The sequence below is a fragment of the Callithrix jacchus genome, chromosome 4, assembly GCF_049354715.1.
Source record: "Callithrix jacchus isolate 240 chromosome 4, calJac240_pri, whole genome shotgun sequence".
NCBI classification, from domain to species: Eukaryota; Metazoa; Chordata; class Mammalia; order Primates; family Cebidae; genus Callithrix; species Callithrix jacchus.
The window spans coordinates 155130182-155147459 of NC_133505.1; the positions used below are offsets into that span (position 1 = coordinate 155130182).

Consider the following 17278-nt stretch of genomic DNA (forward strand, 5'->3'; position numbering starts at 1 on the left):
GAAAGATGGATTTCCTGCCCCAATAGGTGACCTCTGAAAGCAAAATAGGCTTTTTCTTAATGGATAGACTGTCCAAATGACCTCATTTCTAGAACAAGGGTTCTTTGTTAAGTGTCTCTTTACTATTGGAATCAACATCATCTGATTTTTGAGAACATTCATTAGATAGCTAGCACCTAGTTGTTTCATTTATAAGGCATAGGAAAAAAATTATGCCTAGACAATCCATTAAAAAAAATCGCGTTCACTGAGAGGGAAATGGTGCAGAAAATCTGGTGCCTGCTCACCCATATTAATATGTCTTTTAGATTTCAAACCTCATTCAGGCCAGCACTAACCATAGGAGCAGAGAATGTTATGTGCTTCCCTTAACAGGGATTGTTTCACTCAGCTTGACCAAGGCACTGTTTAAAAAGTAACCATGACCCCAGTGTCCTGTCACTTGAAGCTTCTCTCTCTATATGTGAGAAATTCATTGAGACATTGTCATGGTGCCATCTCTTTTGATGAGTTCTTGGTGGAGTTCATTTATTTATATCTTCAATTGTATAAGGCAGCTCAGAAAAACTGAGATAATTGAGCCTTTGTGTGTGTGTGTGTGTGTGTCTGTGCATCTGTGTGTGTCGCAGGAAATACAATTTGAAGGAAAGTACTCTGGAGAGGAACATGGTCTTCAACAGGGGCGAGTCCATAAGACTTACTATACTTAGTAAGAAGAGTTAGATGGAATAAGGAGAAAGATACATGTTTCTGAGATTCTAAAACAATAGAATTTTACAGCTGAAGGAAAAGTTGAGTTTTCTTTTTTTTCAGGAACAGGAATTCAAGTGTCTCTTTGTAAGAGTTGACAGATGAATTTCACTAGTATGAAAATCATGCTCCTTCTGATACAAAAATGTTGGTATTTCCATGAAAGACAGAGAATAGACATAAAGAGAATTAACCTCAGGGCTCCACAGAGCCTCTGACACTCATGGGTCTTCCTCAAGTAATTATCTAGTAGATCTGTTACTTAAAAAATGAGTAGTAAGAAAGGATATCAAACTTTCCTTTGTAATGACTCAACACATATTTTTCCCAGAATGTTATATTCAGCTCACTGCCTTTTTAAAAAACTCATGTAAATGTCATTAATCGTACATGTGGTGTTGTTGTTCACTCAAAGTATTGTGCAAGTATACTTCAAATCTGGACGAGACTGTAATGATCTTCTGTTTTCTGGGATTAACTATGTGAGCAAGAAATCTTTTGTTCTATGTATATGACATGATGGCACCTCAAAGAAGCAGAGCAAGGGTTTTCACTGGAGCTTTAACATTTATTGAAAAAGAAGATTTTCCATAACCATGTTTAAGAGCAAGAGAGAAGCCAAGTAGGCATTCTCCTAGGATAAGGTTTATTAGAAGACAAGATTGATAAATCAATTTGGTTGGTGGATACTTCCCAGCTGCACTTTTAAGTCTTTTCTTGCAAAACTTGAAAACAGTTAACAATCTCCGATCTCTTATTAACACATTCCTTTTTATTTATTATTATTATTATTTGAGACGGAGTTTTGCTCTTGTTTACCCAGGCTGGAGTGCAATGGCGCGATCTCGGCTCACCTTAACCTCCGCCTCCTGAGTTCAGGCATTTCTCCTGCCTCAGCCTCCTGAGTAACTGGGATTACAGGCACGCACCACTATGCCCAGCTAATTTTTTGTATTTTTAGTAGAGATGGGGTTTCACCATGTTGACCAGGATGGTCTCGATCTCTTGACCTCGTGATCCACCCGCCTCGGCCTCCCAAAGTGCTGGGATTACAGGCGTGAGCCACCACGCCCAGCCTATTTTTTTATTTGTACTTTTTTATTTTTTCTGAGATGGAGTTTCGCTCTTGTGGCCCAGGCTGGAGTACAATGGTAATCTTGGCTCACTGCAACCTCCACTTCCCCTGTTCAAGTGATTCTCCTGCCTCAGCCTCCAGAGTAGCTGGGATTACAGGCACATACCACCATACCCAGCTAATTTTTGTACTTTCAGTAGAGATGGAGTTTTGCCATGTTGGCCAGGCTGGCCTCAAACTCCTAACCTCAAGTGATCTGCCCATCTTGGCCTCTCAGAGTGCTGGGATTACAGGCATGAGCCACCGTGCCCAGGCCCATTTTAATTTTTCTATCTCCTAAGCTAAAAAGAGAAATAGCAAGAAGTGTGATTCTAAAGATTTCTTCCCTCTGTGTTTCCTTTTTTCTTCTCCTAAGTGTCAGGTAGAAACATGACACTTAGGAGAATTTCCAATAAATTTTAACGCTTTCATATAATCTTACGGTTCTCTGTAGGAGAGGCTGTTCTCATCTTAATTCAGAATAACTTTATGGTGAGTTGAAGTCTCTTGGTTCTTGCCTTAAACAGTATGGGATGCAATTCATATAACCTACTGTTTTTGATACTCATGGGCATCCGTAGACATCTTGCCAGAACTTTGCTTCTTGTCTATAATGTGTTACCAAATCATTTCAGATCTTCAAAGTTCAGAATTACAAGTGCCTTCAGAAATCATCCAGGCTGATCCCACTGTGTATAATAAAATACCTGCTGTGGTATTATTGATGGAATAATTCCCAGGCAGAACTTGGTCTTTACATAACATCAACACAGATGAAAACCTAACCGGCTATTGCTTGTCAGGGTCGAAGAAAAGATTTCAGAGAAATTTTTTCTCCTTTGTGGCCCAAGTTGAATTGCAAGTGGCACAATCATGGCTTATTGCAGCCTTGATCTCTCAGGCTCAGGTGATCCTCCCACCTTGGCCTCCCCTAGCTAGGACTACAGGGACATGCTGCGGCACCTGGTTAATTTTTTATAAAGGTGGGATCTCATCTTGTTGCCCAGGATGATCTAGAACTCCCAGACTCAAGTGATCCTCCTGCCTGAGCCTCCCAAAGTGCTGGGATTACAGGTATGCACCCCACTGCCCTACCCAGCCCAGAGAGAAGGATTTACGTCCCTGCAGTTTCTCTGTGTTTCTTTCTCTTCTCCCCCTAGCCTGTTCTGCTGTCTGTACATTGTTTTAATTTCTTTTTAGTTTGCTCTTAGCTCTTCTCCCTACTTCTTTCACCAAACACTCCCTGATGAAGGGCTTTTTAACAGGTAATGTTTTAGCATAGGCTTGGTTCACCTGTAAGGCATTTGTAGGGAAAAAAAATGGTGTGAGTTTGTGATGGGGAAAATGTTTTAGCCTATCAGTCTTTCCTTGAAGTCAGTTCCCCCAAGGTATTGTGGAATGCCCCATGTAGGAGTGCCAAAGAGGGCTGCTGACTGTAGGCAAAAATTAAATGAGCTTATCTGCTTTCATTGCTCAGTTTCAGCAGCAGGCAGTGTGGTAAAAAATAAATTGTACTATTTATAATCTCTCAGTTTTAATCTCTGCTATAAGCAGAAAATGTGTTGTTGTTCTCTGTAACAAATAACAAGTATTTAAATGAATCTGTGTTCCTAAAACATATGCTATTCTTTTTTTGAGATAGAGTTTCGCTCTTGTTACCCAGGCTGGAGTGCAATGGCGCGATCTCGGCTCACTGCAACCTCCGCCTCCTGGGTTCAGGCAATTCTCCTGCCTCAGCCTCCTGAGTAGCTGGGATTACAGGCACGCGCCACCATGCCCAGCTAATTTTTTGTATTTTTAGTAGAGAAGGGGTTTCACCATGTTGACCAGGATGGTCTCGATCTCTTGACCTTGTGATCCACCTGTCTCGGCCTCCCAAAGTGCTGGGATTACAGGCATGAGCCACCACGCCCGGCCTATACATATGCTATTCTTATAGAGAATGCATTTTAATTTCAATATTTAATTATCTGCCCTTTAAAACCAAGTATCTCAAATCCAACAGAGCTTAAAAAAAAAAAAAGATACAACCAAAAATCTTTAAATACCTGATTTCTTCATTCACTTGTCTCATGACCAGTGGGTTATTTTGCCAGTGAGTTTTTGAAAACAATCTACTGGCCGGGTGCAGTGGCTCATGCATGTAATCCCAGTACTTTGGGAGGCCAAGGCAGGTGGATCACTGAGGTCAGGAGTTTGAGACCAGCCAGACCAGCATGATAAAATTCTGTCTCTACTAAAAATACCAAAGATTGCCTGGTGCAGTGGCTCATGCCTGCAATCCCAGCACTTTGGGAGGTCGAGGTGGGCGGATCACCCGAAGTTGGGAGTTTGAGATCAACCTGACCACCATAGTAACACCCGTCTCTACTAAAAATACAAAATTTGCCAGGCGTAGTCGCCTGTAATCCCAGCTAATTGGGAGACTGAGGCAGGAGAATTGCTTGACCCACAAGGCAGAGGTTGTGGTGAGCAGAGATAGCGCCATTGCACTCCAGCCTGGGTAACAACAGTGAAACTTAGTCTCAAAAACAAAAACAAAAAATTATCTGGGCTTAGTGGCAGGCACCTGTAATCCCAGCTACTCAAGAGGCTGAGGCAGGAGAATCCCTTTAACCCAGAAGGCAAAGGTTGCAGTGAGCCAAGATTGTGCCACTGCACTCCAGGCTGGGCAACAGAGCCATACTCCATCTCTAAATAAATAAATAAAAGCAAATAAAAACAATCTACTGGTGTAGATTTTTAATATACTGTATTCTATTTTAAAACTCTTCATTTTCTCAGCTCCTCTTCTTATTCTGACATACCTATAGTCTGCAGCGGCTTTCAAATTTGAACACTAGGCACTATCCTCTGTGGAACTTGTTAAAAAACAGATTGCTTGCTTCAGCTTAAGGAGTTCAAGACCAGCCTGGGCAACATAGGGAAACCCTGTGTCTACAAATAATAATTAAAAAAAAAAAATTAGCCAGGCATGGTGGTGCATTCCTGTAGTTCCAGCTACTTGGGAGGCTGAAGTGGGAGGATCCCTTGGGCCCAGGTGTTCATGCCACTGCATTCCAGACTGGGTGACAGAGGGAGACCTTGTCTCAAAGAAACAAACAAAATACCAAAAAACAAATTGTTGGTCCCACTCCCGGAGTGACTCAGTACAAAGCTTGAAGTGGAGCCTGGAAATTTGCATTTCTAAAACGTTTCTTGGTGATGCTAATGACTGAGTTGTGGGATGTGTATTTTGAGAAGCACTGCTCTAGATAATATCTAGAATTGATGACAGTGTGGTCTCTGGTGGTAATGGAGGTAAAGAGAAGTGAATGACGTTGACCTAGTTTAAGAATTCTAGGCCAGGCATGGTGGCTCACTCTGGTGATCCCAGTACTTTCACTGAGGTCAGGAGTTTGAGACCAGCAGGGTGAGAAAGCCTGTCTCTACTAAAAATACAAAAATTAGTCAAGCATGGTAGTGCATGCCTGTAGTCTCAACTACTCGGGAGGTTGACCCATGAGAATCACTTGAATCCAGGAGGGGGAGGTTGCAGTGAGCCGAGATTGCACCACTGCACTCCATCCTTGGTGACAGAGCAACACTCTGTCTCAAAAAAAAAAAAATTAGAATCAGCAGGGCTTATCTGTAGTTTAGATTGCAGTGATGGTGACGGAAGGAAGGGATGAAGCTGGTAGTTTGAATAAATGAATGGTTATAATCAAAGACTGAAGCAGGAAAGGAGCAGGGAGGGAGGATTGGATCATGGTGGGAAATCATAAGTTCCATTTGGAGAATGTTAAAGTTTCACTGAAATACTTGTGAAACTCAAGCTCAATGATGGGCAGAGAGTAGGTTTTCTATAAATGATGACAACGATTGTTATTGCTGCTATTACTACCTTTACTATGAAAACTGCAGCGTCCTAATCACCGCGCCCCACCAGAGGTAAACTCCCAGCTCCATTACTCAGCAACTGCATTTCAGAGCTACAGTTGACTCCTCTGTATGATCACAGAGACTTAGGTATGAACAAGGAAATTTTCTATTTATAAATGTAGCCTCACTGGATGAGTGGTAGACCAAGGAAAAGCAAAAAAAGAGTAAAAAGAGAAAGGTTATAATGATGAATTCTAATTCATCAAGGTGCCTCTGTCATCACAGATAACCACACAGCTGTATTAAATAGGTGAAATTTTTCCCATTTCACAGATAAGATAAATAACTCTCCCAATGTCTTATAGAAACTTGAGTAAAGGCTGGGCGCGGTGGCTCAAGCCTGTAATCCCAGCACTTTGGGAGGCCGAGGTGGGTGGATCACGACGTCAAGAGATAGAGACCATCCTGGTCAACATGGTGAAACCCCGTCTCTACTAAAAAAAATATAAAAAATTAGCTGGGCATGGTGGCGCGTGCCTGTAATCCCAGCTACTCAGGAAGCTGAGGCAGGAGAATTGCCTGAACCCAGGAGGCAGCGGTTGCGGTGAGCCGAGATCGCGCCATTGCACTCCAGACTGGGTAATAGGAGCGAAACTCCGTCTCAAAAAAAAAAAAAAAAAAAAGAAACGAGTAAAAATTGAAACCTACCTTTGTCTTGACCTCATTACATGTGTGCTTTTGATTTCTATTATGAAACTGTATTTTTTTTTTTTTTTTTTTTGAGACGGAGTCTTGCTGTTGTCGCCCAGGCTGGAGTGCAGTGGTGCAATCTCGGCTCATTACAACCTCTGCCTCCCCGGTTCACGGGATTCTCCTGCCTCAGCCTCCCCAGTAGCTGCGATTACAGGCGTCCGCCGTGATGCCCAGCAAATTGTTTTTGTATTTTTAATAGAAACGGGGTATGACTGGGCCGGGTGTGGTGGCTCACGCCTGTAATCCAAGCGCTTTGGAGGCCAAGGTGGGCGGATCACCTGAGGTCGGGAGTTCCAGACCAGCCTGACCAACATGGTGAAACTCCGTCTTTAAAAAAAAAAAAAGAAACGTGGTAGCACCATGTTGACCAGGCTGGTCTCGAACTCCTGACCTCAGGTGATCCACCCACCTTGGCCTCCCAAAGTGCTAAGATTACAGGCATGAGCCACTGAGCCCTGAAACTGTATCTTTACTGTTGCCAAAGAGGTAAATGGAGGCACAATAAACATGTTTAAAGAGTTTATTTGAACAAACAACATTTCATGGACTTGACAGCTCTAAACCAGAAGTGGTTCAGGAACACCACCAAGGGAATCTAGGGGGAGGCTTTTATAGGATGGACACAGAAGAAAGCAAAGAAAACATTTGATTGGATACAATTACACAGTTGCCTTATTTGATGAATCTCCTATGAAAGTCCCTAGCTGCCGGGCGCGGTGCGGCGTGCCTGTAGTCCCAGCTACTGGAGGATCGCTTGAGCCCAGCAGTTCTGCGCTGTAGTGTGCTATGCCGGTCGGGTGTCTGCACTAAGTTCGGCATCAATATGGTGACCTCCCGGGAGCGGGGGACCACCAGGTTGCCTAAGGAGGGATGAACCGGCCCAGGTCGGAAACCCAGCAGGTCAAAACTCCCGTGCTGATCAGTAGTGGGATCTCACCTGTGAACAGCCACTGCATTGCAGCCTGAGCAACACAGAGAGACCCTGTCTCTCTAAAAAAAAAAAAAAAAAATGAAAAGAAAAAGAAAGTCCCTAGTTATGAAAGTTTTTTGGCTACTTCTGGTTGGCTGAGCTTAAGTTCTGTTTAAGTTCTGTTTTTCTGTAATACAGGCATTTATAAGAATTAGCTCAAGTTGAGTTTTCCTCATGTTTGCAAATCAAGACAGGTTGAGTTCACTTATGAGGCCTGACTGGTTTTGTCTCTCAGGGATTCTTCAGGCCTCCTCTCTATTTTAGGGTATTTTAACCCTGTCTAGCAGGAAACTAGTTACATTTCTTATATTGTTATAATGACTTAAATAAGCTGCACCTAGACTCTAAATACCCTACAACTTCTAGACTTTTGAACTTTTGTAATTCTGGCCCACAGTAAGAACAAGGTTTTTGTTTTGTTTTGTTTTGTTTTGTTTTGTTTGAGACAGAGTCTGGCTCTGCTGTCAGGCTGGAGTGAAATGGTGAGATCTCAGCTTCCTGCAACCTCTGCCTCCTGGACTCAAGTGATCCTCCTACCTCAGCCTCCCAAGTAGCTGGGACCACAGGTGCCTGCCACTACACTCAGCTAATTTTTTTTTTTTTTTTGAGATAAAGTCTTGCTTTTGTCCCCCAGGTTCGAGTGCAATGGTGTGGTCTCGGCTCACTGAAACCTCTGCCTCCTGGGTTCAAGCAATTCTACTGCCCCAGCCTCCGCAGTAGCTGGGATTACAGGAGCCCACCACTACACCCAGCTAATTTTTGTATTTTTAGTAGGGACAAGGTTTCACCATATTGGCCAGGCTGGTCTCAAACTCCTGACCTCAGGTGATCTGCCTACCTCGGCCTCCCAAAGTGCTGGGATTACAGGCATGAACTGTGGACAGGGGTGAAAAAAAAAAGAGAGAGAGAGAAAAAAAAAATATATATATATATATATATATATTAAAAAAAAAAAAAGGCATGAACCACAAGTTTTTACAAAGCAAGCCAGTGTAAATGTTTGTCTGTGTGTGTGTGAATATGTATACATATGCTGTACACTTATGTGTGCAACAATATGATAGAGACGAATTTTCAATAAATAACACTGAGATTGCTACATTGTCAGTATTCTCAATGAATGCATTGCAATAGTTTTCAATCATTTGTGACAATAAATGTTTATTATGAGCCACAGAATTGATTGTATAATTAACTTTTGGGTCTCTACAGGAAAGCTAGAAAAATCTTCTGGCTGGGCACAGTGGTTCATGCCTGTAATCCCAGCACTTTGGGAGGTTGAGGCAGGCAGATCACGAGGTTGGGAGTTCAAGACCAGTCAACATAGTGAAACCCCAACTCTACTATAAATAAACAAAAATTAGCCAGGTGTGGTGGGACATGCTTGAGTAGTCTCAGCTATTAAGGAGGCTGAGGCAGGAGAATCGCTTGAACCCAGGAGGCAGAGGTTGCAGTGAGCCGAGATCACGCCACTCCAGCCTGGGCAACAGAGTGAGACTCTGTCTCAAAAAAAAAAAAAAAAAGAGAGAGAGAGATAAAAAGGTCCCTGAAGGAACTTTTAGAAGAAAGGAGTGACATTAACTAAAACAGAAAAGAGTTAATCTTGGGAGCAGTAATCAGATTATGTTGAGTTAACACATGGAAATTGGTAAGTAAAGAGTAGCTGGGACTACAGGTGCATGCTGCCATGCCCAGCTAATGTTTTTATTTTTAGTAAAGACAGGGTTTTACCATGTCGGCCAGGCTGCCCTCAAACTTCTGACCTCAGATGATCCTTCTGCCTTGGCCTCCCAAAGTGCTGGGAATACAGGCATGAGCAACCATGCCCAACCTAAAATTTCACATTCTATTCACAGGCATCAATATCACTGAAAACATTATCTCGTTTCCCTATCCATTGATTAAGAAGCACCTGGAAAAGAGCTTAAATATCTAGAATAGGTTGATTTCTATAAGAGCCAAAATGCTGGCTAAGGTTATATATATATATATATACATGTATGTGTGTGTATATGTATGTGTGTATGTGTGTGTGTGTGTGTGTATACATATATGTTTTGTCTGTTTCTCTGTTTTTTAATAGAGTGTTGCTCTGTTGCCCAGGCTAGAGTGCAGTGGGCTGATCTCAGCTCACTGCAACCTCCATTTTCCAGGTTCAAGTGATTCTCCTACCTCAGCCTCCCAAGTACCTGGGACTACAGGTGCGTGCCACCACACCTGGCTAAGGTTTTTTTTTTTTTTTTTTTTTGTGACGGAGTCTTGCTGGTCATTTAAACTAGAGTGCAGGGGCTCAATCTCGGCTTACTGCAATCTCAACCTCCCATGTTGAAGCTATTCTCCTGCCTCAGCTTCCCAAGTAGTGAGACTACAGGTGTGTGCCAGCATGCCTGGCTAATTTTTTGTATTTTTAGTAGAGATGGGGTTGCATCATCTTGGCCAGACTGGTCTCGAACTCCTGGCCTCAAGTGATCTGCCTGCCTTGGTCTCCCAAAGTGCTGAGATTACAGCCATGAGCCACCACACCTGGCCAGTTGATGCGTGTATGTGTTGTCACTAAACTGTACATGTCTTTTGATGACCCTGAAACGTACTATAACCTTGAAGAAGCAGGTGGCAATTAGTGCGGCGTTGCCTCATCTTGGATGGGGAAACTGTAGTACCAGGTCAAATGTTTTGCCCCAGGTCATCTGAAGAGTCAAGAAGAAAATAATTCTGAATTGGTGCTGGAGAGTCAGCCTTCATCCTAACTCTAGCCCCCACTGCCTGGCTTGCCTGACTCTTTGCTGGGTCATTTGCTGGAAAGTATGCAGAGAACAGGCTGCCCCTTGGAGCAGCGCAGTCCTCTGCATTTTCTTTCTTTTTTGAGATGGAGTTTCGCTGTTGTTACCCAGACTGGAGTGCAATGGCACGATCTTGGCTCACCGCAACCTCCGCCTCCTGGGTTCAAGCAATTCTTCTGCCTCAGCTTCCTGAGTAGCTGGAACTACAGGCATGCACCACCATGCCCAGCTAATTTTTGTATTTTTAGTATAGACGGGGTTTCACCTTGTTGACCAGGATGGTTTCGATCTCTTGACCTCATGATCCACCTACCTCGGCCTCCCAAAGTGCTGGAATTATAGGCATGAGCCACTGCATTTTCTTAAATTTAAGAAAGTACCATGTAGTGAATAAATTGAAATTCTTTTTTTTTTTTTTTTTTTGAGATGGAGTCTCACTCTGTTGCCAGGCTGGAGTGCTGTGGCAAGATCTCTGCTCACTGCAACCACTGACTCCCTGGTTCACGTGATTCTCCTGCCTCAGCCTCCCGAGTAGCTGCTATTACAGGCACAAGCTACCACACCCAACTAGTTTTTGTATTTTTTAGTAGGTAGGGAGTTTCACCATGTTGGCTAAGATGGTCTGTCCACCTTGGCCTCCCAGAGTGCTGGGATTAAAGGCGTGAGCCATCGCACCCGGCCGGAAATACTTAAATATACCAATACAGTCGACTGTAGAAGCTATTTATCTTTTCCTATCATTTACTTATATTTATCTCTTTATAGAAATGACAATTTAGAAAATAACAACTAAAAAAAAAAACTCATCAGCTTTAAGTGAATTTATTTGGATTCACGGTATCACAGAGCACGAGGGAGCCTTGAAAACCCATGTGGCCTAATCCTAGGAGAGCACAGACCTGGCTGTATTGACTGATAGTTTAGTGCTCTTTCTACTTCAACACAATGTCTCAATGCTATCAAAAAGAAATTTCATAATTCTCTTGGTTTCCTTTAGAAAACATTATCATCAGGGACTGTAAACCGTGGCTCATCCCCAGCTCCTGAGGAGACCAAGGAGGGAAGATCTCTAGAGTACAGGAGTTTGAGGCCAGTTGGGCAACAGCAAGAGATCCTGTCTCTCCAAAAAAAAAAAAAAAATTAGTCTGGTTCAGTGGTGTGCCCATAGTCCCAGCTACTCAGGAGGCTGAGGCAGGAGGGTTGCTTGAGCCCAGGAGTGCAAGGCTGCAGTGAGCTATGATTGCACCACTGCACTGCAGCCTGGGCGACAGAGCAGGACCCTGTCTCTAAAACAGTTTTTTAAACACAGATTTCTTTCTTTTCTTTCTTCTTTTTTTATTTTTTGGAGACAGAGTCTTCCTCTGTCACCCAGGCTGGAGCGCAGTGGCAGGTTTTCACTACAACCCTTGCCTCCTGGGTTCAAGCAATTCTTGTGCCTCAGCCTCCTGAGTAGCTGGGATTACACGAATGCCCCAACACTCTTGCTTTTTTTTTTTTTCCGCAGAGAGGGAACGGGGTGGTTGTGTTGACCAGGCTGGTCTCAAATCCTGGCCTCATGTGATTCACCGGCCTCGGCCTCTCAAAGTGCTGGGATTACAGGCGCAAGCCACTGCACTAGCCAAAAACACACAAAAATTATCAGGGATTGGGCTTATAAATTTAGTTATGTTTGAAAATATTTTTACATTTTGAACTTTCCTGTAAGGACTATTCACCCACTGCATTGATTGGTGCTCCTAGCACTTAATGCTTTAGCAAGGGGAATTCAAGGACATGCTCTTATCTCCTTTCTTTTAAGTGGGCTCAGAAGGAAAAACAAAACAAAACAAAAACCACAAGCAACAAGAAACAGGGAAAACATGCAAGGGCGCCCTCCCTGGGGCATCTCACTTTTTTTTTTTTTTTTTTTTTAAACCACAAGGCCCTAACAGAGGGGCAAACTCCATGTGGTTTCTTAACTGTTTCAAAAGTGATCAATCACCAAATCGAATGTGACGTGCATTGTCACTTTCCAAGGAAAATTCTGAGTGGTTTTGAAAGATAGAATCACAAAAGGGAAAATCACCTCTCCAGCGCTAGTTCCCTTGTAAAACAAATCCTGGAGCTTCCCCTTGGAAAAACACACACAGGGCCCCACGTGTGTGTAGGCTGAGTGGCTACACGATCATTTGAATTTAGTTTTGAAAATAGCCTTTCCCTGTGTCCTTACTGTAAAGGAATAATTAAGACCCAAAGCGCATTTCCCTAATTAGCCGAAAGCCCTAGCAATGCATGGCATTGCAGGCACTTAAGAGCCAAAATGCCCCCACTCATAAAAAAATGATCCAAACAATGGCTCGTGCCCAAGCTTTCGCACTCCTTTTGCAGAGAAGTCTTGGCTGGCAGAGGCAGGGTTGTAATTCCTTGCCTGGGTCGCTTGACTTCACGAGGGGCGAGGCGGGGATTGTAACGACATGGACTACTTGTGAAGCCTTTGGGCGGGAGTCGCTTAAAGATTAACTTTGTCGGGTTTCTGTGACCAAAAAGCGTTTCCCCGTGAATAGCGTGATTGGAAACTTGTGCGGGCCGGAGACCGCGGCGCGGCTGCTCTTTCAACAGGCGATTTGTTCTCCTGTCCGAGGCTCATTTCCATGCAAAGAGCCTGACATCAGAGCACCTTTTGTTGCTAAACGCTTTCTTTAGCCTCGAGGGGAGAGAGTCATGTGGAACTGGAAGAGCTCATTTTGAAGAGAGGGGTCCCGGGGAGCTCCCTCCGAGATCCAGAGCGCCGCGGTCACTCCTGCAGGGTCCTGCCCCGACTTGCTGCAAGGAACGAGTCGCGTGCCTTCGTTAGCTCGTCCCGGTCCCAGGAAGAAACGCCTCTGCCCTGGGTTTAATTGCTTCGGGGCCGAGCGAATTCCCCGCCATAAAACTCAGTGGTGCGGACTTTGCCTCCTGCTACCCTGTTGCTGCGCCGAGCGGGGTGGGAAAGTTTCTGGAGTTGTCAGTCGCGCAGCCCGCGGCCACCTAGAGCAGGGGTGCGGGCGCCTGCGAGGGGCCCCCGCGGGGTGGCCGGGGCCGCCGGGGCATGAGGCACGGGGGCGCGGCTCCGTGACGCCGCGGACGGGCGGGGACCCGGCATCGGGCCGGCAGCGCGCTGGTGCGGGGCGAAGGCGCCGCGGGGACACGGACGCACGGCCCGCGCGCGGGACACGGCCATGGAGGACGCGGGAGCAGCTGGCCCGGGGCCCGAGCCGGAGGCCGAGCCCGAGCCGGCGCCGGAGCCGGAACCGGAGCCCGAGCCCGGCGCTGGCACGTCCGAGGCGTTCTCCAGACTCTGGACCGACGTGATGGGCATCCTGGTGAGTTACCTGGGGAGGGGGCGGCGCAGGAAGCGCGCTTCGCGGCTGCCCCTCGGAAGCCAGGGTCTCCCTTCTCGCCCACCCACAGGGCAGCCCACTCCGCAGAGGCGTCCTTCTCTGGCTCTGGTTCTTTGGGGGGCAGTGGTTAAATACACAGGTATAGGGTTTCAAACCCTAATTAAAAAATAACCAGTCACAGGTCCCCTCAAAAGGTATATTTTAAACAATCGGGAGTAATATTTCAGTTTACTCTGGGACACCTGCTGAGATGTTGGTGTGGAAAAGGAGAGAAAGAGGCCTTCAAAGATAGATGTAAATAAATATTGGGTTGATGCTGGATGAGGGAAAAGGCTGATGTTACTGATGTTTATCTCTTCACCATTTGTTGTGTGACCATGAGAGGGAAAACAAACATTTCCTTACTCAGAACTGCCAAAATGTTCGCCTACTGTTTGCAGTTTTTCGGTTTGTGCAGTTACAGGATATATTTTTTTTTATATGTTTCGGGCTAAAACAATAGGACTTATTTTGCTAAGTCTGTGCTGTCATGTATTTTGAAATGTCCAGTGACTAAAACCGCCCATGCATTTGGCATAGTTTCAGGGAAGCAGTTCATCTGTATGGAGGATGAAGTTTTAACCTGTTCAGAGTTGAATACCTTGGGGAATTAATAGATTTGCTTTGTCGGAGCTCTGGTTATGCAGGTAGACGGAATCGGATGGGTAAGGGTTGTTACCGTCAGACATCTGAATCCGCACATAGAAGACAACTTCAGTTTAAAGACTTGGAAGTCGCCAGATGTGCAGATTATCGGAAAAGGCTCTGGATTTGCCTTTCTTTTTAGACAGAATCTTACTCTGTCTCCCAGACTGAAGTGCCCTGGTGCGATCTCAGCTCACTGCAACCTCCACCTCCCAGGTTCAAGCAGTTCTCCTGCCTCAGCCTCCCCAGTAGCTGGGACTACAGGCGCATGCCACCACGCCTGGCTAATTTTTGTATTTTTTTTTTCGAGACGGAGTTTCGCTCTTGTTACTCAGGCTGGAGTGCAATGGCGCGATCTCGGCTCACCGCGACCTCCGCCTCCTGGGTTCAGGCAATTCTTCTGCCTCAGCCTCCCGAGTAGCTGGGATTACAGGCACGCGCCACCATGCCCAGCTAATTTTTTGTATTTTTAGTAGAGACGGGGTTTCACTATGTTGACCAGGATGGTCTCGATCTCTTGACCTCGTGATCCACCCACCTCGGCCTCCCAAAGTGCTGGGATTACAGGCTTGAGCCACCGCACCTGGCCCAAGTTTTGTATTTTTAGTAGAGACGGGGTTTCACCATGTTGTCCAGGATGGTCTTGATCTCCTGACCTCATGAACCGCCCAGCTTGGCCTCCCAAAATGCTGGGATTACAGGTGTAAGCCACCGTGTCTGGCCGAGATCTTGTATTTTTTCAATGGGAAGAGATGGAGTGAAAGAAGTTATTTGGGAATGATAAACCATGTACAGTTTTAGCCCAGTGATTAAACTCTTGGGCTTTGAAGTAAGTTATACGACGTCAAATATCAGCTCTCCAACTGACTGTTTACATGATCTTGGCCAAGTTATTCAACCTCTCTGACCCTCAATTTCATCACCTGAAAGTTGAAGAAAAGAAGACTTGCTTCTTGGCGTTTCTGAGATTTAGCTGGGTTGACCTGTGCATCACGTACTCAGCAGACTGTCTGGCATATAGTAGAGACTCAGTAAATGTAGCTCCCTTTCAGGTTGTTTGTTTTCTGCAAACAGTCTTGTGTCTCTTCCTTCTAGACATTCTAAAGGCCCAGTTACTTCATTTTCAGGTGACCATTGGTATTTTTGATTCTTACTATACAGAGAACCAGGGAAGGTTGGTTAAAGATTTCTACCTTCTCACTGGGCACACTCCTATAATCCCAGCACTTTGGGAGGCTGAGGCAGGTGGATCACTTGAGGTCAGGAGTTTGATACCAGTCTGACCAACATGGTGACACCCTTGTCTCTACTTAAAAAATACAAAAATTAGCCAGGCGTGGTGGCTTGTGCCTGTAATTCCAGCTACTTGGGAGTCTGAGGCATGAGAATCTCTTGAACCCGGGAGGCAGAGGTTACAGCAGCAAGCCAAGATTGCACCATTCTAGCCTGGGTGATAAGAATGAAACTCTGTTTAAAAAAAAAAAAAAAAGTTTATTTCTCTTCTCGCTCTCCAGTATTTAAAATTGTATATATATGCATACAATGTACAATTACATACTACGTGTAATATATGTATATATCTAAATTTAATATATATTTTAGATTTAAATGTTTTATTTTTGCATTTTTCTGAACTTTACAGATGAATATGATCTCACCAAAGTTCCAGAAAACCCAATAGATATTTTAAAGTTGTGGTGATAGACTGTTTTGTTGTTATTGTTGTTGTTTTGAGACAGAATTTCTCAGGCTGGAGTGCAGTGGTTTGATCTCAGCTCACAGCAACCTCCACCTCCTGGATTCAAGCAATTCTCCTGCCTTAGCCTCCTGAGTAGCTGGGATTACAGGCATGCACCACCATGCCTGGCTAATTTGATATTTTTAGTAGAGATGGGGTTTCTCCATGTTGGTCAGTCTGGTCTCGAACTCCTGACCTCAGGTGATCCTCCCGCCTCAGCCTCCCAAAGTGCTGAGATTACAGGGTGAGCTACTGCGCCTGGCCATAGACTGTTTTTTAAATTATCTTATTTCTTGCCTAAATCCAGCTCTAAGTTTTCAGTCACTGAGGAAATTGGTTTGATAATATCCCATTGTATCCCTTACTCTAGGGCGTTGGGCTGAGGGTGGAGAGAGTCAGGGGCCTGCCGAAATGAAAGTTGGGCTGAGGGTACTTTTGGGGAAGAGGGTTGGCAGGTGGCATTTTCTGCAGATTTGCTTTCCCTTCCCTGGCAGATTCCAGCACTGTTGGGTCAGAGTGTTCTTTGGCTGAGTTAAAAGATGGGTGGGGCTTCAGAAGCTCAAACCTGCTATTGAAAGGGCAGATGCAGGAGCAAAGAAAATATGTACTTCTGCTAATCATTCAGTGTCAGGCTGGGAAGAATGTAAACCTTATCCCAGACGGCTTGTGTCTGCTCATGCTTTTCTCTTGTTTATCTGGGGTAAACGGGCATGGAGATTGTTTCTTAGTAAAATTCAAGGAAGGCATGGCTTACTGCTCCTTTGTAGAGGTCCTGTAGGGAGACTTCAGGCTAAAAGGGAGGGAAAGCTGTCATCCAAGTGTTTATAAAAGCTGCATCTTTGGGGAAATACATCAAGACACAAAATTGAAAGTTTATTCTCAGTGAAATAAAAGATATAATTTCCTTCCCTTTTTATTTAAAATATGAAATTTTGCAGACATCTTATCAGTCTTGACAGGTGAAGTGACTTGGCCAATGGCCTAAACCTTGTTAGTGACAATGTTAGACCTGTGTCCAGTCACTGGCCCCACCAGTAGGGATCCTGATGTCATGAGGCTCTATGGTTAACTATCTCAGATGAACTCAGTAGAAATGTAATTCAGTACATTTAGAAATCCTGTGTGTTTTAGGTGAAATGTGATTTACAAGATTTTTTTTTCCATACTGAACTTGAAGAGGAGAGGCGAGGTAGTGGGGAAAGTGTACATCTGAACATTTTCCTTAACAGATTTCAGGCACAATTCTACTTTACTTTTTCAGATTCTTCT

General features: G+C 44.6%; 1 protein-coding gene across 6 annotated transcripts in view; it reads left to right on the forward strand.

The window, feature by feature from the left end:
• Positions 1 to 17278, forward strand: part of SASH1 (SAM and SH3 domain containing 1) — a 361653-nt gene that overhangs the window by 139359 nt on the left and 205016 nt on the right. For 3 of the 6 annotated variants that reach the window (XM_078370271.1, XM_078370276.1, XM_078370274.1), the window contains exon 1: positions 13193 to 13569. The exons of the other annotated variants lie outside the window; for them this stretch is intronic. In XM_078370271.1, the coding sequence (XP_078226397.1) occupies positions 13426 to 13569 (144 nt within the window). In that variant the 5' untranslated portion in view covers positions 13193 to 13425. Of the gene's footprint in view, positions 1 to 13192; positions 13570 to 17278 lie in introns of those variants that run through there. 6 annotated transcript variants of the gene reach the window in all.